General features: G+C 41.7%; 1 protein-coding gene across 5 annotated transcripts in view; it reads right to left on the bottom strand.

Annotated features, from left to right (window-relative positions):
- hh (hedgehog signaling protein) overlaps window positions 1-23,955 on the bottom strand; it is a 42,124-nt gene extending 18,169 nt beyond the window's left edge. For 4 of the 5 annotated variants that reach the window (XR_015330360.1, XR_015330363.1, XR_015330362.1 and 1 more), the window contains exon 1: window positions 6,976-23,955. Coding sequence is in view for 1 of the 5 variants with exons in the window: in XM_022811768.2 (XP_022667503.1) it covers window positions 6,976-7,272 (297 nt within the window). In the remaining 4 variants the exon portion in view is untranslated. The remainder of the gene's footprint in view (window positions 1-6,975) is intronic. The other variant, XR_015330361.1, reaches the window with a different exon arrangement.
- Between the last annotated feature and the right edge of the window lie 279 nt (window positions 23,956-24,234).

Below are 24,234 nucleotides of genomic sequence, written 5' to 3' on the forward strand. Positions count from 1 at the left end.
TATATACTGTACCACTGACAGGCTGCGTGATAGGATAGTTGATTCTTTCGATTTCTTTAGATTTTTTTACAACGACTACTTTATCGCCTAGCCTTTTTTCCCAGACGTGACTCTGGCATAGGTACCACAATCAGGCAAAGGTAACAGTCCGTCCAAGTAGGCTGTCTTGACAACGATGACCCATTGAGGGCGCTGCCAATCACAAATCTCATCCTCAACATTAGCCAACCCCGCTGAACGAGTTTCCTTCTGGCTACAAGCCCACTGCGATTGCCACATGTAGTCAATCTATACATTTACATTTTGTCATTTCTACTCCGTTTCCAAGTTCTGCCTGTACAGGCATTCGTTTTCTGATCTGATTTCAGAGGAGGGCCGGGAGTGGTCCGCAGGCATGGGCCACAAATTCACAGGCCCATTGGCGTCATATTATTGACATGCTGTTTATACATTTCGCAATAGCAGTAGGTTTCCTTTAATACAAACCACGGCGTTGACGAGCGTTAAGCGGAGTCCAACGTCTGGCTTCGTTTCACGTCGGACGCGCGCACTTATCTGAGATAGTTTGTTACTGTTACCGTCATTGTCGATGTTAGTGAAGGTCTTATCGAAGGCGAGGAATATGACTTGTAATGCTGCCTGTCGGCGGCTTGTTGGTGGCTCTGCTAGTGATAAATTCCCGATCGTTCTCGTTGTGCTGTTCTTCCCAATCGACTCCTTCTCCTTAGATCTTACGAAGCGATTTCGCGTTGCTACAATGTTCCGCCTCTTGATGAGGCGGCGGCGGCTAGGTGGCAGGGGAGGGGGTATCTTTTCTGCCACATTCTTACCGAGAGTAAAGTTGAAATGATGATAAAGATGATTCGCAGCTATAGTTTGTTTGTACGCCGCGCCGTGGGTGCATCTCGCATCTCTAGTTACTACAAGGTTAGTGTCAGCCAAAGGCCAAAGAACGATAGTTTTAAGGGAGATCTATAGATGATTGAATGCGATAAAAGTAAAGGGCGTAGACCGTCGACGACGAAAAGTAGAGGCCATTTATTTTATTAGTAGAATATATTACAGTATTTCTGTATAATCCGATGTGAAACCAAGTTACGTTGATTTTTTTTTATTTAGAACAAAATAATCATATATTTCAGAAAATCACCAGCCTGTATTAAAATCAGTTGTGTAACAATAGATTTTCGAAAATTAACCTTTGAAATTTTCTATTAGTACGTTTCGGGTTGATCATTTTCCATATTTCGGTAACAAAATTTTCAGCGGATACATCGCAAAGCCTAACATCTTATTAAATCATAATCAATTGAATTAACTGTACTTATTCATGATATTTGATTGTAAACATACCAATCAGAGTTTGTAACGATATATTTGGCCAATTCAATATGAACTCGAACTGACTACTACAATTTGTCTTTACAGATTTAGCTGATTTTAATATAGCACGATGCAGGGATTCCAAAATATCAACCCGTTTATTCAGTGTTTTCTCGGAGGTCTAGTTATATAATCCCGAAGTTGATATGCGGGTTCCTTCCTTTAAACCCCCTACAATATCGTCTACTCATAGCCCTTCAGAATAAATAAACATTTGTTCAATTATTCTATGTAGCGGTTTTGACGGGGTTAACATTAGCTAATCTCAAACGCCATCAGCGCTAGGTGGCGTTTCGCGGTATTTTGTTCGAGGTGATCTGCAGGTTATACTACAACTCCTATCTAAATCGTACCCGAGAGCTTGTCCGATTCTCAGCTTGTTCTTAACTCGTCCGTATCGACGGTCAAAAGACTGTAGAGCAACGAGTGGCCTGTTAGCTGACTACTACTGAAATCTATGCCTCGGAAGACGCCGCTTACGACCCAGTGCATTGATTAATCGGTACCCATTTTTTCGCTTCGATTCTCAAACGAGATATTTCCATATTCTACCACCAAACAGCAACACATCTCCGAGTATTCGCTATTTCGAGGCTCTTTTCCTGCGGTAAAATAAATGTTATAAACCGTTGTCTTATTATATACCTGGCATAAATCAGTAGAAGACATTGACACGTATGTGAAGAACTATCTTCAATTATGTGAACCGTAACGAGTTGGACTTTATAGTATGGCTTGTACAATGTCGATCAGCATTATTCTGACCAGGGCTTTTGTCCAATTACGCATTTTAAGCCCCAACCATTTGAACGTTTTCTCCGGAAACACCGGGCATATAAGCCTCCAGTTACTGCGGGTGTCTGATTTGGCTCTTGACTTCCCTGCCGCGTCTACTGCATGCGTACCTGTCAAATATAACTCACTCACAAGAGGCACCTGCTTCCTCTGTGCGCGTCTTTACAAGAGCAGTACAATTTTTATGGGAATTTATTAGTTTCCTTTGTGCTCAGAGATGGGCGTCTAACATTGCCTTGCGCTTGAACGTTGCTTGCGCTAATAACGGTCAAATCAGGATCGATAACAGCAAACAAACGATCAGTAGAGGCCAGAAACGGGACTGATCAACAACGAGCAAGCATGTGAAGTATTTGCTCGCCTGATCGATGCGTTGACAGGGTCATATTTAAATGTTTGACGCATCGTCGAGTGATCTCTCCGACCGACACCCCTCGGATCAGAGCCGGGCGAAACTTAGACAAGAAAAGTAAAGGAAAATGCGATTTGAGTGCTAATAATTAATCTGTTTGTCCTTCCTGTCCCCGGCCAAACAAACTATTGATAGTTCGTTTTTCGGTCGTTAACAGCATATATTACGAAATTCTTGATTAATCAATTTTTCATCAAATCGACGTTACTCATGGGGCCTCTGACGTGTATTCTAGATCTAGCCAATCCACATAGCTTCTATCGTTTACAGCAGTTTTATTTGTTGTATCCTGTAGCTCAAATTCGGCTGCCAGCCACATTTTCACGTGTCTACAAGCAATCGCCCGTCGTCAGCGGTCTCACCGCTGGCGGGCACTACCGCCATCTCGATATCGGTTTCCCTAGCGATTTCCACAAGCATGGCACACGCGCGCGCATCTACACACCACTTCCTTCGGCGTTTACCAGCGTATTGCTATCTACTTACCATCCTGACAGCTTACCGCCATTTGTCTGTCTGAGTCGTTTTTTCTCAGCACCGGTGGAGCCAGTGAATCCGTCCAACACCTTGACGTATCAAACTTTCGACTCAGCTCGACCACGGCCATGTAAGGGCCATCGCGTCACCCTTCAGGCCAGAAACCTCGGTGCCTATTTTTTGTTGTGTACCTGCCTATCAATTGGTCGTCATCATTATTGTCGCCGTCGATAAACACAAATGCTTCTGCTGGATTTGTGCGCGCGCACAAATGTTGAATGTTTGCGTGTTATTGTTTTATTTGGTATGAGGGGCGCCCAAATTGCAAATATTGACACACACTTTGAACCCAAAGCGAGATCGCAGTCGGCCAACGTCGACCAAAGAGACCAAAAAGAGAAAATAGTGAAACACTATAGCGGCACTCCGGCACCAGTCGACATTATCCTCTATAACCTGCGATCTTGCCTAGCCTGCGAGGCTAACCGTCACGACTACCCCAGCACGCATTACGAACAAGAGCGCTAGACTATACGCATCATCGTCTATTATGTAATAGAAATATGCTAACTCAGAAGAATTCAGGTTTTCCGATCGTCTCAATAATGCCCCTGTTGCTGCCGCTGGTGCGGCTAGCGCGATAAGCGACGTCACCCCCCACCCCACAGATAATAACTAACAGATAAATTTCAGGGACCGACAAAACACGAACGAAATTCACGGGGAAAGACGGAACGGGGCGTCCACGACGCGATGACCGACGCTGCTGCGTCCACGCCATCTCACGCTGCCTCAAAGTTGTTTGGTGGACTGTACGTGCATGTGCTGTACTACACCACGGTCAGCTCGTGACATCGACTACATGGCTCCGGAAAGCTTTAAGGGCTATCATAGCCCAGTTCCTCTAGTAACCTTCTAAGCTTTTTTCAAACGATAGTTGGGGTAACAGTTTAATAGGTGTTGACGGTAAGAGGCTAAAGATCTGCTCGATTTATACGAGAGATCGTTTCTCCCGTAGTCATGCGATTACCTGAATTGGCAAGCTTATTCTGTTGTGTAGATACATACTATGTAGTATAGTATATTTTTTTAATAGTCACTGTATTTTATAATGATAAAGCTTTTCAATAGACTTCTCTTACACTTATGGTGTCATGTGGATTTATAAGAATTAAAAAAATTAATTTTTTTAACATAGTGTTGATTTTGATTGTATTACGATCGGTTGTGTACGTACGGATCAGATATTGCTTATGAATACTTTTAGCCTTCTATTCAAAACTACGAATTGCAATGGCACGTCCAAGGCGTACATTTTTCAAATACGCGCGTTTGAAACCAATCCACTAATACGCGTAAATGCCGTCATAAGTAGTCAGACAAGACAAGATGCTCGTTAGATTGACGCACGCCTTCAGCTGATGCAGTCCTTCAATTGACCTGCCATAAAATCGTTCGTTCGTATGACTTCGATTCGCTTAAGCTACTGATACAGCCACTGCTGTCGCTGCTATACAGCGTTTACCTATTGAAAGTATCAATTTGTGCATTGTAGAAATACTGCCACTTGCCGTAACGCTAGACCATTTTCGAACCTGACTACTGTTTGCTATCATTGTTGTTTGTGATAAGTAGCTGGCGAAATCATTCACGTAAACTCACGCTGAGCCTCAATTCGAGCAAATCGTCGATCTTCAGCAGGCGCCGCACTACAGTGGACCGAGAGCTCCGACCTACTCGAACTGTTCATAATGGACGTAGTTGAAGGTTAAACGAATGACTCATTGGTAGGATGCGTCCCTAGGTAAAAGAGGTGCTACTTGTACCCTAAAACATGCGGCGACTTCGTCAGAGAATCGTTGAAAGGCCGTGCCATCACGCTGGCGCGCGTTATGACCATCAACCGCTGTCAAATGCGGTCGACTCATGCTACTCAAGAGAACGGCTATAGTAGTCATTACGGCCGGTGCTGCTGCCGCTGCTAGAGCCTGCAATTGCGTCCAACAGAGTGCTTCGCGGACTTCCCGGAAGCTGTAAGCTCCCACCCGTCGAAAACCACTTCCATCAACGCGATCATCTCCCCCTATACCTACGCCGAGCAGACGCAGAGCCCATTACAGACGTTAGAAAGGCTAACTCGTGAGCACCCTGCAGCGTTCAAACGATATAGAAAGAAGGACGAAGAACGGAAGAGCAAGACAATGAGCTGATCTCGGCAAACAAAGACCTAAATTGCAATACCATTGAGCAGATTCGCATAGCCAACAGGACACGAAGAGCGGAATAATCAAAACAGGCCCAGAGAAACCGCCGAGGACTACTACTGCTAATAGCTGTATTGCCAGCCATACAACTGAACTTCGCTTCTAACCAGATTCAACACTAAGAGTAAGCGAATGTAGGCACCTCCTCTAGTTCGCACACCCCATACAACCCCCATTACTACCTATTTTCTGTTCTCTTCTACTCGTCTACTGATTTAGATACGACTACACCACTAAGAAAATGGTGCGAACAGGTAGGACACGATGACCGCGCGATTCATTGGCTTATTATCTGCTCTTAGTAAACAATCGGTATGCTCCCTAGCGAGAAGCCCCTTGCTCCCCAGGGGGTTAGTAGTAATAATAATAATAATAATGTGAGATTGCTCTGTGATGACAGGAGCAGCAGAAGGCAAATAGTTGCTCCAGAATGCAAAGAAGGGTTCGTGGGTGTACTAGGCACGTTGTGATCGATTAATATGGATGGCTATTGTGGCACAACTTTATCAATCTATCAAAATGATGCCTCAAGCTCAATAATTATCATTGGATAGGCCTGCTTCTCCTCATTAAGTTTTTTTTTTGTCTGGTGTTAGAGTTTCTCTAAGTTTGAAAAATATGTTGTATATTGTAGCCGTTTTGCGAACGGGGAACATTTACCGATCATTTTTTACATCTTCTAGCTCACCGGTGCGTTCGGGAAGTAATACAAGCCGTTGAGTAAGTGTTAGAAGCTCGGTCCATTTCGTGTGTACGTTTTCAGGTGATATATTTTCAGCCTGTACTGCTTTGCCGCTAGCAATATCTGCTTGAATGTCTGATCTGATGGGGTACGTTGACGCGATCATTTTTCTTTACTGTAGGACGTTTAATGATAGAGGTTACATGTATTCAGATGTTTTGCTATGGGGCTATTTATCTATCTAATCTTAAAACTACAGCAGTTTTTCTCTACGACGGGCATCCACGCAAACAGATAACTGACATAGAAATATATTAGATAATGTTCATCGATCGCGAAAAAATTCAGTATATTAATCTGATTATTTCTTCATAGCATCGCTGTTTCGTAGCAATGTCATCGTGGACCTTCGTGACCCCATCTACGTTTGTAACCTTTGGACCTTAACTAGTAGTATAAAAAACGAGATCTATAGTTCTTCTTGTGTTAGCGTAGATGCCGAAATTTATCTTTGAACTAGAAACGTCATCTCTACAAAAATCATCGTCAATTTCTTGTGCTGTAATGATCTGTTTTCTAATTATTGCGGGAAGTGTAAATAGATATTTTTCTATTATAAATAGGATTTAGTCTGTATCTACGATTTTGACAAACCACCCTGAGTGGTACTATGGGTAGTTACATTGAAGTATCGAGAAAACGGAAACGACGAATATATATAAGTATATATATTTATATAAGAGTGGGTAATTGATCCGCTTAAATTCGACCTATAGACTTATCAAGTTAAGAGTTACAGGTACGAGATGTCGATGGGGCAACGTTCGATTGCTTAGTTGAGATTGGACTTCGTTCATAGAAACGTATCACGCATCCTTTCTTATTAGCTACTGTATTTAGGATGATTTGACCTGGAACAGGTGGATCGTTATTTCGAAAAATTAGGTGTTTGGGCAATTTACCTGAGTCATAATCCTGTCTGCACCCGTTCCTTCGTCGTCCAGAAAGCGAATATCAGTATTGTAGTTTGGCACCAGTTTGCGGAACGCCATAGATGTCCGTGAAATCGCACCTTTTGCGCGGCCAGCTGCGATCTCGTTCTGTTCCGCTGTGTTTGGGACGTATTGCTTGACCACGAGCGGGGTGAGTCTTCTGGGTACCCGGCGCTGGTAGCCGGATCGACCCGGAGCGCAGGCCATGGCCTGGCTGACCAACGTCAATAACACCCACACATGTGTCACGGATTGCCGACAAAACATTTTGCCCCAGTTATTGTAACCGAGCACAGCAACGACCTCGAAAGCACGATAAGAGCGGAACCACTCTGTTGACAATTGATGACAGCTTGAGATCAGACAGAATCAGTAAATGATTTTGAACGAGATTCAACTTAATTAGGTAGGAGGGAACTTCGCCGTTAACTGTTCACCCGGTAACTATAATATGTAGAAATCAATTGTAACTGCCAGCTATCCTTTAATTTCACCATCAATGACAGTAAGAAATGGACTCGGTGCTAGGTATTATCAACTGTCATTTTTTTGCCTGTATACACAGGCATACACTGCAAGTGTCCTTGTTGTATTTTTGCTTGTTACGTGTAGTCGATGAGTACAGCTGATTCCGGACGAGTGTTGGCTCTCGGCTCCGGTACGCTTTGCCGGCTGTGTCTAACGCGCTGACAATTATATTCCAGTATGACGAAAGTAGAACGTAATCACGATGATCGCTTGCAGACGCTCAACGAAGCGGGTGAGGCAGAGCTGACGTAGCGTACATGACGCCGCTGACGTGACAGTCGCGAGTAGATCTGGCGCTAATTAAAGATCATATTTTCATTCAGTACATGTTTATTGTCAACTGCGGTAGGGGCAGTTGCACTAAGAAGAAGGCTGGCTATGACGTTGATGATGTTATAGCTACTGCAAGATGCTTTCTTCCTGGTTCCGCCAGCACGTTCGACTATTTCGCAGTGGTGCACAACATACATGTCGAACTACCGGGGAAATTAATACGATTTTTTATATATATATATATATATATATATATATATACACGTTTTTGAGCAGATGTAAAGTCTCTAGCTTCAATGGGGTTGTGTTATGGCCACCTGATTTAACTTAACATAATCAATGCTGAAGTAACAGTAGAGCGTGTATTAGTAATATTCCCTCATTGAACTGCATCACAAGCCTACTACGGCAACGAATTCCGACTGCCGTCGAGTACACGACGGAACGGTCGACTTCACCGAGCGTCGTGGCACTTACTCATTCATAGACACGTTGAGCAGCATCATCCATCGAGGCGCCGTAGGACTTCTGCCACCGCGGTAGGCCACCACGATATTTTTCCTGTTGAGTCTAAGCTACTACGTTACGTTCACGCTACTTGTGTTCCACACGGCTGTCGCGGGGCATTCGCCAATGTCACTGACGAACGCTAGTGATGATTCAGATGGGTGACGGAGGACAGCAGAGTATGAATAGGTTCTCAAGATACCCTAGTCTCGTTGTCGTTTTCTTCTGCTGCTGCTGCTGCCGCTGCGGCTGCCGCTGCGGCCACCGGTGACAGGAGTGTGAGGACTCGCGGCAATGACGGCCGCTGCAACGGTGATTTTTCGCGGTGCCAGACACGCACAGTTGTGATCGGCGTACAGTAAATGTCTATACGCTGTGTTTTCTGGGTAGAAGAAACCTAGAACCACCGCAGGTTGGCTCGTTATTAATTCGGTAGTCGACGCTCTCTGGGCCTATGTATTATAAGAACCCACACAGGGTAGAAAGAAGAGGGAAAGGATAGAGCGAATCCGGCGGTGGCAGCACCAGCAACATCAGCATACTCAGGTCTATTCTGTTTGAACACTTCACAAACAATACTTGGGCTAAACAAGCATTATTGTCTCTCACCCTATGTTCCACTATGCAGCCGTCGTTGTCTTGGTCTTTGTCGACGCCTGAGGTCGACCGATACCCATGACTGGCTGTGCTCCTGGAGGGCGGGACTTCGCCGAGAGCGACGCTCCGCCCTCCACCCCAACAAACAGGGGCCAATCGCCGATTGGCTGCGTCGGCCTGAGACGTTCGTCGGACTGCTGCTTGCTTCACTGGCACTAGCTTTCTTCCACCAGAATCCAATGGATGAACGGTGGACCGACTGTCATCGTACGCACGCTGCTGGATTCCACCTCCGATAGAACTATTGAGGGACGGTTCATCGTCGACACGAGAGGGCTATATGGGGTAGAGCCGGCCGCGCCCGTTGAGACGAAATCGGGGACTCAGGCCGCTGCTAGTACCTTCGCCGTCTCCAAACACACTATTGCCGTAAGGGCGCACGCGCAAGGGATGCCGTTCGCACGCACAAGTTAGTTTAGCCGCTTCGTCGCTGGGCGTCGCTTGCATGCCTGGCGGATGATACTCTGTTACTGCCATTTCTGATGTGAACTACGGAGCCCTCGTTTGCTTGTTGTTGTTGTTGTTGTTGTTGTTGTTGTTGTTGTTGTTGTTGTTGTTGTTGTTGTTGTTGTTGTTGTTGTTGTTGTTGTTGTTGTTGTTGTTGTTGTTGTTGTTGTTGTTGTTGTTGTTGTTGTTGCTGTTGTTATTATTATTATTATTATTATTATTATTGTCGTCGTCGTCGCCACCGCCGCCGCCGGCGCCGCTAGTTATTCTGCAGTTAAATGTTGAGCTGCTAGCTTCAACTGTTTCCCGCTGTATGGCATGTTGTCAAAGCCGTCCCGCAAGCAATACCTCTAGTCTGAAACTGAGGGTCTGACAGGTATCATCTTTTGACGACGATTTTCCCAAAATGGCAAAGTTGGAGGCTTTCTGCAACACAGTAGAACGTGACTATGGAGAGGAGTTCAATAGAGAAAAAAAAATTCTACGTATCTCTTTCTCGCTTAATGGTGGCAGTAACATGAAAATTACAAAAATAGGAAAAATTCCAAAATAATAGAGAAGGGATATTTGGTTCGTGCCGAGCCGAGGGCAAAGACAGCAATACATGAACTTACTGTCCTAGCGTTTGTTGTTATACAGAGCAAAGCTCATGTACTAAGCGGGAGTATTGCGGAAGGCCTCCTGTGGTCGCTGGTGGTAAGTTCTAAAAACTAGGGAAGTATGACGTCGTGAACGCCAACATCTTAGAAGAATATTATCTAATGTCGGCTTTCCCCATCGGTAGATTAATGGCCAAACGGAGCCGCGCTGGTAACTTATCAAAATATGAACGGGAAGCCGATACACCGAAGCATGTAGCCGTTTATTGTGGCTGAAATTTCAACCAGCCATCACTGCATGCCCATTGTTAATATGACGACACTCCCAAAGAGATGTATATTAAGAACCGAGAGTTTGTCGGCCGGACTAACTGGTTATGGCGATTAGAGCTAGGATGGCGCATATATCGGGTAAGTGTTTTGCTAGTATTAGCAGGACTTAAGACATATTGGTCGTCCAAAGCCAAAGATAATGACACTTGTACAGCCACAAGTAATCGTTCGATCAAACGAACTGATAATGAAACAAATAAAGTCGGCAAACCTCTATAGAAATGTAGCTTAATATCAATATATGAGATTTATTTTATTAAAAACAACATGCAAACATTTTTTTTTTCTATGTAATAACAATTAAATGAAGCTACTAAGTTGGGCGGAACCAAACGACGATACTGCCGGTCAGCTAAACATATTTATAGGCCTTTTTCATAAAGACCAGTTCTTTTGTCGTTCAAACTCGAGCCCAGACAAGCGTCTTCGGTATCAGAGCAGCTAGAGGCTTTTTAGTATAAATAGGCTTGGGATCCCGTAGCCAAGACAGCCTCATACTTCACACTTACATTTAAACGAACTTTAAGAAACAATCTATTCCTCAAGGGGGTAAAAGGTTATAATGCGACTGTTCCTTAATAATAATAATAATTTTTGTGATAATAGTGACTTATACTCTTGACTTTGTTAACATAACTAAAATTTGGCTGGCCTTTATTAATAGTAATAATTTGCTTACATTTCATGTTAGGTTACTGAATTATTTGATACTTCCTCCTGTTGTGGGGAGGAAGAGTGAAATCATCTAGATAAAAAGATACTTCAATCTAAGATCTAGTAGCTTGAGAATATAGCTCTATAGTTAACGGTGAACTAAAACTTCTACCGCTATATACTTTTTTGTACAAAACATTTGACAGCCAGCTGATCTGAAAATAAGGTCCGGATCTGAACGTGGACACACAGTTTGTTACGTACTGGCAGAACCCAGCCATTTGAAGTACTGCCTAACAGCGGGACTGGATGTAAAGTTCAAGATGTTTTCATCTGTGTATGAATGCTAATGCCTAAACGGACCATGCCGATGGTTTCAAATTAGCCCGCCGCAGATATATCTGTTCGTCATTCGATGAAGGTTGTTTTTGCCGACCCTATGCACAATAGTGTTGTGATGTCGACTGTACATGAAGGACAAGAGAACATCACACTGGCAATCCGGTCAACGAGTTGAGGTCCTATAGATCGTATAAGAGAACTCGAGATTAGTATCAGCTATTTCACATTTTAAGTAGCTTATTAGCTTGGACCTAACATCGGACAATATTTTCTCTCAGTTCAACGGAGTAGTAGCTATTGACGGCGACACAGACAAATGTTATATTACTTTATATGACGAATAAAGATGTTTTTAAATGTGGAATAAAACACACGCTTACAGCATAAGATAGCTTCTGTTATCCCTGAGCACAATTTCACAGTAAAAACTAAAGCCGGAGGTCGGAGTAATTCAAATGGCCATCCATTGTTTACGAATGATTGGATAACTATATCTACATTATTGGCTAAAGCTAAAAACGCGTCAAATCTTTCCCAAATCGATCCTCGTAAAAATCTGCGTTTGATTGCTAGCGGAATATAGCTTCCGGTCAAATAGCTAGAATTTCAATACGAATAATGGATTACTAAATTGAGTTGGATGAGACAGTGAAGTTATTGTTACTACTTGTATTATTATGAATTCTAAAGCGCGCCCATTTCAAAAATACAAATAATCAATATTTTTAGTTCAACAAAACAGGAGAAGAGATTCTTCCCTCTAAAGTTACTGGTATCATATAGACGATATGTAGTAGAATAGAAACAGGTTTGTGGCTGCATTTAAGTTAATTAGAACAGCCATAACAACACCTACATGTGACTTTTCTCAGACTACATCATGATACGCGATAGCGATAGTTTGTAATTTTACGAAGTTCACCCTAGAGCGCGTCATTTGACGGTGCTCCATATGACTCTATTATTATCAAATAAAAATAGTTGGAACTACTGCTATTATGTCGTCTCGGTGGTAGTTCGAGCATATAATCTCGTTTCGAAGTTTATGAAAGGAAGAAGCTCTCTCGGCTCGAGTTTAGTCGGTGCTTCTTAGACTAGTAGTCCGGGCGCGTACTCATTTCGAGGAACACCATAGCGTGAACTGCATGTCAGGCGTCGGGATTTCAGGAGCAAATTTGAGGTGAACTGGTTGACTGCTTGCGCAGGTGAAGAATAGGATGTGGGCCTTCGAGGGTGAGCGATGCCTAAAATGACGTTGACTCCGAAATATACATCTGTACAGTGGTGGTGCAGGGTGGGAAGTTAAGCCATACGTGTATTAGCCGACAGTACAAATCGCTTTATTTCGTCGTGGCCACACCCCGTGGTCCACTTGTGGGTTTGGTTCGGACTCGTAACGGTCCGTCATCGGCCAAGAACACAGAGCAGGAAACGAGTGGCTATTAGTTAGATTGCCGCTTATCGTTAGGTACACCCAATAAACGGTCTCTTAAATCACACACGCAGGGTCGCTAGACGCTGGCCACCGACGACATTATCGCACAAATGTCAGGACGTTGTCTACGATCTGAATAACGTCCGCTTAATTGTTGATTTGTCAGTGTTGATCGTGCGAAACGCCCGTATCATAGGCGTAACCGCCAATCGATATTCGAGTTTTCTGTCGATTTAGGCGCAACGGTAGGACAATTGACTATGCCGAGAAGTTTGCCTACCTGTATAGATTTCACCCTACCAGAAACATGCTAACCAAGACAGTTCTTTAATGGCAACCATGTCGTCTGTAACAACCCATGGCGTCCGATTATTTACAATCTCGAGGAGCTGGTCGATACCAGCGATTATAGCTACGAGCTCGGGGCTAGAGTCATATGCAAACAGAATTTGTCGACAAGAGGACGCGTCTGAACGAAGTTTCGGATGGCCCGGGCGATATCAGACCCATAACTGCAATTTGGATCCACTTTAATCTCATGCGCGTAAGCAGACACTTCAAGGCTCTTTTCGTCAGCGAGATTGTTTGCAAGATGGATGCAGTCAGTACGTTCGTGCGTTGAAATAAAGAACCTTCTTGGAAGGTTAAACGCTCGGTCTTTCGGTATCGAAAGCGCATGACCCGGGGAATTTTGGCGACTAACAACGGAACAGATTGATGAGCGCGAACATACTTTTGTCCCACAGTACACGGATTGCAAGTAGCCCACCATTATAGGCGATGCAAGCTATCGCGCCCTGACCAGTGGTAATGAATGGGTAATGGATGCTGTTGCTGCTGCCATAGCCGAAACGGTTCTAGGCTGCAGGCGATGGAGTGTCAGGCTGACTAGGCGTAGAGCGATCGGCACGCTTGCATAGTTGTCACGCCTCGACACTGAATTCTTTCGGCATGTTGCTGACCAAGCTGTGCACTGCGCATCGTTTCTGCTGTTTGAGTATTTACGCACCGTTGCTCATAATCGTGCCCGTTGCTACACTGTGATATTTTCTGATACGATTCTTTAGCGGAAAAGCATTATTGTTTTCCTCTATGATAAATTTGCGTTCTACATAAAGTGGTTGATTATGCGGAGATCAATTCCGCTGATCAACTATTCGTGATGGGTCCCGTTAAATCGATGGGTTGAGTCCCGGTGTCATGATGCATCTTTCTGATTGTCCGTGTCTGCGTCCCTCCGCATCTCCTGAATAAATGATAACCTCTCACGATGTTCGGCACTTCGACGCAAACAACTAATTAAGGCTCTTCTGCCTGCCCATTGGTTCCTTGCTGTGGATCGATAGGAGTTTGATGACAGGTTATTTGCATATTCCACGTTATATAGCTGATCGTACTATCCTTAGATTTGCGAAAAAGAGGAATGCTTCATGGTACCACTGGTCACAATTTAGTTTCAAGCGACGACAAATCGATTCCGAGGCTCTTTCCTGTTCGATTGGCGGTTTGCTTGTAATGCGCCAAGGTTGAACGCTTTTGTAGTCATCCTTATAACAAATAGCTGCTAGAACCCCAGTTTAGCTTCTCTTTAACCTCGACTCTGCTGCAGATGTCGTGGATCCAGTAGATGCAGTGTAACCCTGTAGCTCGTGTCGTTAGCGTCGAATGGTTACATCAGCGCCTTAAGGACCCATCAAAGCTGAGGTCCAAGGCTGTCGGCCGCCGTTCCGCCCATGCGTTGACTCAGATTGTTTTCAACAAACTTCAGCTAATAGACAACCAACGTCGGTGGCAATACAACAGTGAAAGAAAAGGGCATCGCGGCTGTTGGCTCGACGCGGACGATGAATATGATCGTTCGACTGTGTGTATTTGCCGTTAGTTACACAGTGTCCTGACAGTCTGACGTGCTTTCCGTAGGCAATTGAATAACATGTGCTTCGCTTAGCTTCTTTTCCTCGTCACGCATGGATTCTTACGGTCGTGTTCTTTTATACTTTCCTTTAAGATATCCAACCCGTTACGATTTGGGGTGACGTGGGACCAGAACAGGCTTATTTTTCGTTCCGGTATTCTCTCCATGCAACACGTTATAGCTAATATCATTTGGAAACTCCTCAATCGTTTATGAAATGGCTGTTATAGGTGTTCGATGACCATCTTATGCGCTTGGAAGCTCGAGAAATATTGGTTAGGCTATACTTGACAGGCAAGAAACGTTTCTCTATATAGCATTCGAATGACGAAATAGTGAAGTGTCTGGTGATCACTGATGCGCGCTTATAAGATTACTAGGTTATTGAAGCATGTGACCTAACCTAACCTAACCTATGAGATCATTCAGATGGGACCGAGTTGCTAAGTTACTCACACAAGATCACAAGGCTATAGGCACGAAATTTACGTTTCACTCTGTAGAGTTTACTGTTTTAGGGGTGTAGCAGCTCTTCGCCAATGGTATGGAATGGTAGAGTTCGTCTTCCAAGTTCCTTTTTACCTAGCGTCTTACGTACTAACTGCTTTTACGTTTATCCATTATGCCTTTCACTTCGTACTCGAATTTAGCGAGCTCAAAACCCAAGTACGGTTCAGACTCGTTTCGGAATTGACTCTGGGAAATTTGTTATGTAGATAGCTCAATAGTATCGATAGCAGCTGAACTAGCTCTCTGGCATCCACTGACAGAATGTTAAATCTAGGTCACGCCAGTATCTTGACATTGTTAGTCTTAGAGGTACTGGATAGCCATGCTAATGGAGCTAATTGAAACTGAAAATAAATAAAGTTTTTTAGTTGGCAGATCGTGACAAACTACGCTGAGTCTCGTAGGAATCTGTTTATTTTTAACAAAACGAATACCAAACCTGATTGCTTGCAAAACATAGTTTCCATGGAACGTTTATAATTTTATCAGAAAGGTATTTAAAAACGTACTATACAATAATCTAATGCCATGTACAATACGACAAGACGGTACAGTTATTACTAGTATTTGTATAACTATTCATCTAACTACATTATATACAACTAAAACTCGGTATCTGTTTGTTTGCTTGTCTATCCAACCCAAATATACCCCTTGAAGTGATCGGTCTGGGCAGTGATTCTTAGGGGGTCGCTAGAGTTTTGTCTTGGGAAGAGCTGTACGTAAGATTGAACCGATTAAATTTTATATTTTTTCGGGAAAAGTTTGCTTCTTGCAGACGAATATATACATAGAAACCAATCGAAAGTCTTCGACGACCAAATCAGCCAAAACAATCTATATAAAAATCTCTATTTTTAGGCTAAATTGAGGGGGTTTCTGCCTAACGCCAATCGTTAGCTTTTGACAAACTGAGTAAACAATTAAGTATATCTAAAATAAATAATTTGGCATTAAAATGGTGAAAACCTTACCTATCGAGGTATCAGTTTTGCCGACGTCATACTGTGAAATGTTTCTCGAGCTACCTTTTAGTGCTTTTCTTAAGCGACTTTATGATAAGTATTAATTGGGATTTACAGCGGCTGATATAATGAACATTTGGGATGAACAAGTTTTTTGGAAAATAATTTTCGAAAACAGATACCAGCTCATAGGGAATAAATATTTCTACGATTAGCCATCGGAAGACTTCGACGAACTAAATAAAAAAATCTTTTCTAATTGAAATTCCAAAAAAAAAAAATCCAAAAAGAAAAAAGCCAAAAATCGTCACATTGATGACGCTGTGATAACCATTTTTTACGTATAAGCCTATGTAAGAGATAGATAGATAGCAGTCAAGAGCTCTAGATAAACTGAATCAAAGTGTTTATACACTTAATTTTCAATTGTCGGGTGAATGAAAGGATAAATCTGGGGAAGTTGGTGTTATCGGTTTGCCTATATAATAGTGGGGTAGAAATGGGTTATTTAAGCGAACTTCTAATAAATGCTAAACGGAAAACTAAAGTGCTCGATTCTAAATAAATAAAAAAAAAACATAGCTCTAGTTCGTTGTCAACGAAAAAAAATGTTATAAAAACATAATTTTTTCCAATATAATAATAATACAAAGGCGTTCTGGTTTTTGTACGCCCTGAGAACGAAATCAATACGCCAATTGGCACATATTAGATATTTTTTTGTCTTCATTTAATATAGTATAACTATTTTATTGACGAAATAAAATTTAAAAAAAGGAGAAATCCCAGGAAGAGAGACAAAATATCAAACGAAACAAATAACATTTGCAAGAAATATTTATCAAATCCTTATTAAGTAAAATATATTATTGCTTATTGTAAAAAAAAAATGAAAAGAAGTTAAAATTCTTGGATGTTGGTGATGTCACGGGAGCAAAGTGATTGTAATTATTGTTATTAAAATTTGTAACCCTTAATAATATTTTGGGTACATAATTAATAGATTATGTACCCAAATTAGTAGCAAAATTTACCAAAAGTCGGCCGAAGGCCAACTCGATTCATGTACGTCCTTTAGAGGTAAAAACATAATTAGCTAACGCCAAACAATTTCTAATCACATCATACAAATGTACATAAAAAAGCCAACATCAACTCTAGAATGCGCTGAACCCCCTGGTTAGGACAATCTGAGGATATGACTGCAAACTGATAGCGGGTGAGACAGGACAGACCAACTGGAATAGGATAACTGTCGGTGTACATTTTATTATAGGTTGGGCATAATATCAGCACAGCAGACCTGGGGCAAAGCCTGCAGGCCCGTCTAGTATATCTTGAAATTGTTTTATTTGACAAGTACATATAATCAATATCCTTGCTTCAAAAGAAACGAGAGGACATGAAGTTCCGTGGCCAATCAATTATAACTCGAATTCGCCCTTTGTGATAAAATGACGCTGTCGGCGTTGTACTAGCAGTATTAGACAAGACAATCTATAGCTATGTTCGTCTTTGCGTCTGCGAAATTAGATATGGCGTTTATATAGCGGCGGCGAGCTCACTGTCTGTTCAACTGCCCTGTGACATTCGATACGATTACTGCTATAAACTTGTTTAGCAGGAACTGTTGATTCTATGGAGATATAAACAAAAAACGAGAAAGCATCAGGTTTTTACAATCACTTCGAGAATATGGGTAAAGCTTCCACGTTCAACGTCAATAATTTTCCTATAAATGAATGGAAATGCTCATGGTTTAAAATTACAAACGACGCTACCCCGTTTTAGCTTTTAAACTTAAAACTTATTTAAAAAACGTAAAACTTCAACCGAAACAGCTTGGTTGTATGCTTACTTCGGAGGGAAGGCACAGTAAAAGGAGTTCAATTAATCCAGTCGAAACGAAAATTATGGGCTGAAACGGCGGCGGTCACGTCAGTATGGGCGAGACGTTAATCATTTAATAGTATTTTAAGTTAACAATATCTGTGACAACTTGAATAGAAAGCCATTAAATCTGTCGACAACGACCTTCGGAAATTCCCACGAAGAACTCTTAATGGAAACGCAATGGGAGGGACTGATATCTGCATTCAGTTGTAGCCACGCTTTGATTTTTTTGTGCCTGTTTTCCGCTGTTGCCCTTGATCGTCGACATGGGTCAATAGTTCCGTTCGCTTGTTCGTAGTACACAGTTGACAGACTACTAAGGACTCTGCGCGTACAGGCACCACCAAAAAACGTGTTTAATACCAGGCAATATTTTTACGATGTTCACACCATTCGGTTAGTCCCACACGAGCTAATTAGAAACTCTGAAGAAGAAGATGACCGTAACACCAATAATTGCGTATAAATAGTTCGCTACATGACCTAATGGGCCTGTCAATGGATAGCGGCTAACATGCTGCCAATTCGAAATACCCTTTGCGTCCACTCTCAACTGGGGGTCGCTTGGCGCCATATTTTGGCGAAACTAATCGACAACTTTCCTCTGCGGATCTTCTTAATATCCATGTTTAATTCATCCTATACCCAATGTACATGTAGTTGCGAGTAGTTAGCCACAAAACGATACTATTAGAAAATAAAGATTTCGCAACTTAATCTAGATGGATTTTTATTTCGAGTTGTTATCCAATATATATCCCATCGTATCCATTTGTTTGCTATTACGTAGTGTTTTTCTCATTCATGTTGCCTTTATGCCTCTCGCTCGGGGCATATCCTCCATATCTTCATTATCGTCATCAGCAGTCGTCAATCAATTAGTTATTAGCTTGCTTGCTTGCTTTCTTTCTTTCTTTCTTCATCGATCATCGAGTACGATCAATCAGTTTGATAGCGATGACCCATCCATCAAGCAATTAACATCTCTCAATAGCACACATGCATCCATCAGCCGTCCGTCCTTCTGTTTTTCATGCATCATTATCAATATTTCTCAGTATCACTGCACGCGTGTCACCGTAGTAGCAGTAACTGTGACGTCCTTGTTTGTCTACTTTCGTCATGTTCACCGTCATTCTTGGCTCGAAGCACGTCTTTGTCGCCTTTCCGCCCCTTATCTGCACTGCATTATCAGCCTGTCCCAGTTTTCTATTGTCATTTCCTTACCATCATCGCGTTTTTTGTATCTCATTACTGCTGTCATAAATCAGTCAGTGAGTCATCATTGTTTCAGGTGGTGGCGCTATCGTCACTAGACAATCACACGTATTATGCCATAGCATAGATGTATTAGCAAAGCAACACAAACGAAGGCGAAATGCTTTACAATCAGTAGTATTAATAATTTCATAACAGTGTAACTCGATTTTACCTTGTCAGCCTTCCTGGACGTCATCAGGCGTCGATGTCCTGTTTTCGGTTTTCCTTAGTCACTTATATAATTAGTGTCACTTTATCATACTCTTTGTTCTTTGCCTCCTGTTATAGTGAATTGTTTTTGTTGCTTTGTTTTATTCCACTCGGAACAACTAACTCATATACGTAGCAGTAATAACGGTGATGACTAATAACATTACTAGTATGATTTTTTTCTTTTTATCTATTCAGCTACATAGCTACTATAGGTTTGTGTTTCTGTAAACGCTCTCTTCTTGTTGTCATAGTAATTGGCTGTTAATAAGATTTTTGCGTGATGTATATATATATATATATATATATATATATATATACACATATATGTATCGGATAATTTCACATCCACATATTTTATACGCATCTGCTTTGTGTATTTCGTCTAATTTGTCCTACTGTGCCTTTTGATTTTCTCTCTGCATTGCCATCTGTGAAACCGCTCTCTACCTCTGTATATAGATCCATTAGGTTTCGGCTAATGAACCTTATACTTGACGTTTTCTTGTTATTCTATCGGCGTACACTCAATGTGTAGCTTCGTCGCTAGCCCGTCATTGTAATACTAAATCATTTCTATTATAGCATTATTACTTGTGATAGGGTCCTTCCTATATATATATATATATATATATACATATTGCAATGCGGTAACGTCCATTCTGCATATCTGTAGACCGCCGTTGTAGACGCATCGCGTGGCCTGCCAGTCTTTTTCCATTTGTCCTTAGTGCGCCTTATGAATCGCATAGTTGGTATTATCTGTTACTATTATAGTATAAATAGCGCTAATAAGTATAATAGTTGTAAATAAGAACCTTCTTGTATATTTAATCAACTGTATCCGATCTTTGACGTTGTACAAATATAGTGTTCCCTTCAAATTACTCAGACATTAATAATACAGGAATTTCACGAGTGGATACAAGCTAGTCGGTCATAGTTCTTCTACCGTCAGCACTGCAACGGTAACCGTTGTGCAATGAGCTCTAAGTAAGGTCTGACCTACCGAACGGTGACATCTGATTCAAAGAGATCGGATGGATGAATTTGAGTTGATCTGTCATATATTTGACGTACTAGAATATTGTCGCTTCGGATTTTCATAGCTCTATTGCAATACGTTGTTTAACACGATCGCATAAGAGAGTAAATACTGTACAGTTGATAACCCTTTTTTCAACAATATTCCTGTTACAATACAGCATTAGGGGAAAGTTTCTAAAATATATGCTAGCGTGTTTTCCTCGACGTGCCTGATCGCCCACCTGATTCGTTCTCCCACAGTTGTCAAGGGACCACTAAGCATGCAATATGCTACGTATAACAAACCGATTTGCTCTGAAACCAAAAAAATCGTCTGCTAACAGCTTCCATTCTGATACACGGCCATTAACGATCTATCTGCAATATGTATTACGGGTGGTAGTCTGTCCGATCGACTCTCTTCGACTAACGTATATGTATTTGGCGTCAGCGAAAAACTCGCGTGATTCACGTGCTGTCATGTTACCTCTGTCGATGTCCGACTAATCTCACACACACATTGTATAATAACTTGCAGCCCGGCAAGTGAAAACATGGAAACACAGGCCAAAGGCCGACTTTAGCCTAAATGGGAAAACCCCGTGGAGTTACATTTGTCAGTGTACTATTTATGGTAGCTTAATGTTCTGTGTGCTGTCGTTATCATCCCTTTTTTTAGGAATACAATCTCCTTATTATATAAACAGTTACAATTGTATTCATGATTAAGTCACCTGTTCGCCTCCTTCCTTTGCCTCGTTTTGCCTAGGCAACTTCTGCCACCTGTATTGGCATTTTCATCATAATCATCATCATCGTCGTCGTCGTCGTCATACAGATGCGTAATAATGCTAACCTATTCCTTCATATTATCTATGTAATTCTGCAGCATTGGTACACAAGAAACCAATTGATTTCCGCCCTTCCATTTCCACAGTCACGGCTGTTTTATATCCAGGCTAGCGAATTGAAAACGCTCCCGTATTTTGGTGGGCTTTAGCTATTGCTGGTGGATGTTTTCATCTTATTGTCTTCACTTGTGATACGCACCGCCTGCCAGTTCTGTTGATATTTTTTTTGGCGTGCATAATAAACCTGGGTAAATTTGGGCCGGGCCTCTGTCTGCTTTGGCTGCACCTCAAATGCTTTGCAAAAAAATCTTTCCAACGACATTTCAGCTTGTTTTTGAGAAACATTGAATTCCGGCAAGAAGAGATTTGGGCAAAAGGCACCAAATACGAAAATTCCTTTTTATGACTGTGAATAGGTCTCGTCCAACTGTATCGACCGACTTAGTGTGTCTGCGCTTGTCCTGTCTTTTAGGTCGATCTGAGAGGTCTGTCTGAACGCGACCTGTGCTCAACACTGTGCGACATGGCAACAAGTCCCATAGCTCTTCCACCTTTAAAGAATTCCTCCTACTTCCCGTTATCTAAACTTATTCTTCTTCTTTTCTTCGTTCTTACTTCTCACGTGAACTACTATTACGATCTGTTTCTATGTGTGGTGTTCCCGTGCACGTTTAGCGGCAACGTATTTTATATCTTAGTAGAAACATTATTGGCGGAGGAAAGGTGTACTGATGTCAGAACGTGTACACTTTAAATATCGCCCAATGGAGGCATGGAAATATTACTAGAATAATGTCTATATGGATCCTCCACTCTTTGCCAAATTTATCGCCTTTTACCTCGGCGACTGGCTGAAATTTTTCTCGATTTTTCCGTTCGCTGTTTAAATGCCGCTTGATAGACCCATCGATTGCCTCCACATCGTATAATGCATATTCCGTCGTATATATATATATATATATATATATATATATATATATATAAAGAACTCTCTGTATTTGGATAAGGAATATGCTCGGTATTAACGAGGAAAAAGGCTCGACCTTAAACGTCTTGCCCGGTCGTCCGTCCGATGGTCCAATTGCTTGTTATTTTCTCGTTCCTAGCATATACGTGCGTTTCAGTGGCATAGATTCATTAGATAAACAGCACATGTATTTAGGTTCGTAACAAACAAATATCGACTCCAAAACAGGGTGAAGGTAGATTTATTTTAGAGTCTGTTTTACTACAATATCAATATCGATCGATGCACACCACAGAACTTACGCTCATTTCAGCCATACTTTCCTATTCCAGCCATACATATCACTACTCCAGCAGTAAGCAGAGATAGATAGCATCATATGCCATGTATCTCTGCACACTCTATATATATATATATATGTGCGTGTGTGTATTTTTATATTTTGTGTGTTTCATTGTATCATAGTGTATATATATATTAATAACGGCTGATTACTCTATCCATTCTACAAATATAATATGATACAACCATAATCATCGTATTTCAGTAGTCTTTGTCTATAGCCGCTACAGTCTCAGACGGTAAAGCAGGAAACGTTTTGAATTCGATTGATTTATCATGGAACCAAATACAGGCATTTTGTACTACTCAGTCCGTCACCACACAGCATCGTCGATTAATAATTTAGACTCGGAAACTTGTCAAAATGACTTTTTAAATATGAACAAACGTTCGATCCTATGAAACTCAATAACATCAACTGCATTTTTTTTTTTGTTTTTTTTTTTTCTAGATTTTTCATCGTTTCGATGATAGAACTAGTGTTAATGTTGAATAAGAGTGTAAAACCTAGAGGGAAAACACATTATCAACATAAATAAAGTCACACTTGCGTATAGCATCGTTACATTGGTAATGTCGTTACTACTAATTTTCGTTTTATTCAGCTCGAGCTTATTCTTGTTAGTCAGGGTCTTGTGCTTGGCCCGGGAAGCGGGGGAAGGGAGGCAGAATAAAGGACAAATAGACAAAATTCGATTGAAGTATTCTCATTCAGGATCAATAGACAGGCGAAAAAAAACCTCATTTATCATTATCCATTAATGCGTAACAACAGCTGCCCATCGGCACTATTCATGATGATGTGGATGATGTGTTGATTTTTGCCTTTTCCGCTCAGCTTTTCGTGTCCCGAATCTCGCAACTGTGCGCAACCACAGCGTTATTTTAATTCAACTGTCTTCGCGTCATGGTGTTTTGCGATAATAATCGTCGTCGTCGTCGTCGTCGTCGTCGTCGTCGTCGTCGTCGTCGTCGTCGTCGTCGTCGTAGTAATAGTAATAGTAGTAGTAGTAGTAGTAGTAGTAGTAGTAGTAGTAGTAGTAGTAGTAGTAGTAGTAGTAGTAGTAGTAGTAGTAGTAGTAGTAGTAGTAGTAGTAGTAGTAGTAGTAGTAGTAAGTAGTAGTAGTAGTAGTAGTAGTAGTAGTAGTAGTAGTAGTAGTAGTAGTAGTAGTAGTAGTAGTAGTAGTAGTAGTAGTAGTAGTAGTAGTAGTAGTAGTAGTAGTAGTAGTAGTAGTAGTAGTAGTAGTAGTAGTAGTAGTAGTAGTAGTAGTAGTAGTAGTAGTAGTAGTAGTAGTAGTAGTAGTAGTAGTAGTAGTAGTAGTAGTAGTAGTAGTAGTAGTAGTAGTAGTAGTAGTAGTAGTAGTAGTAGTAGTAGTAGTAGTAGTAGTAGTAGTAGTAGTAGTAGTAATTAATTATGGTCACTCCAAAAGGAGCTACGATAGCTCAGCAAACCAACTGGCGCTGATAGAAAGAAGCGAGAATGGAATCGTGCACCGATCCTATCCTGGGGGCATA

The sequence above is a fragment of the Varroa destructor genome, unplaced genomic scaffold, assembly GCF_002443255.2.
Source record: "Varroa destructor unplaced genomic scaffold, Vdes_3.0 BEIS01000006.1, whole genome shotgun sequence".
Taxonomy (NCBI): Eukaryota; Metazoa; Arthropoda; class Arachnida; order Mesostigmata; family Varroidae; genus Varroa; species Varroa destructor.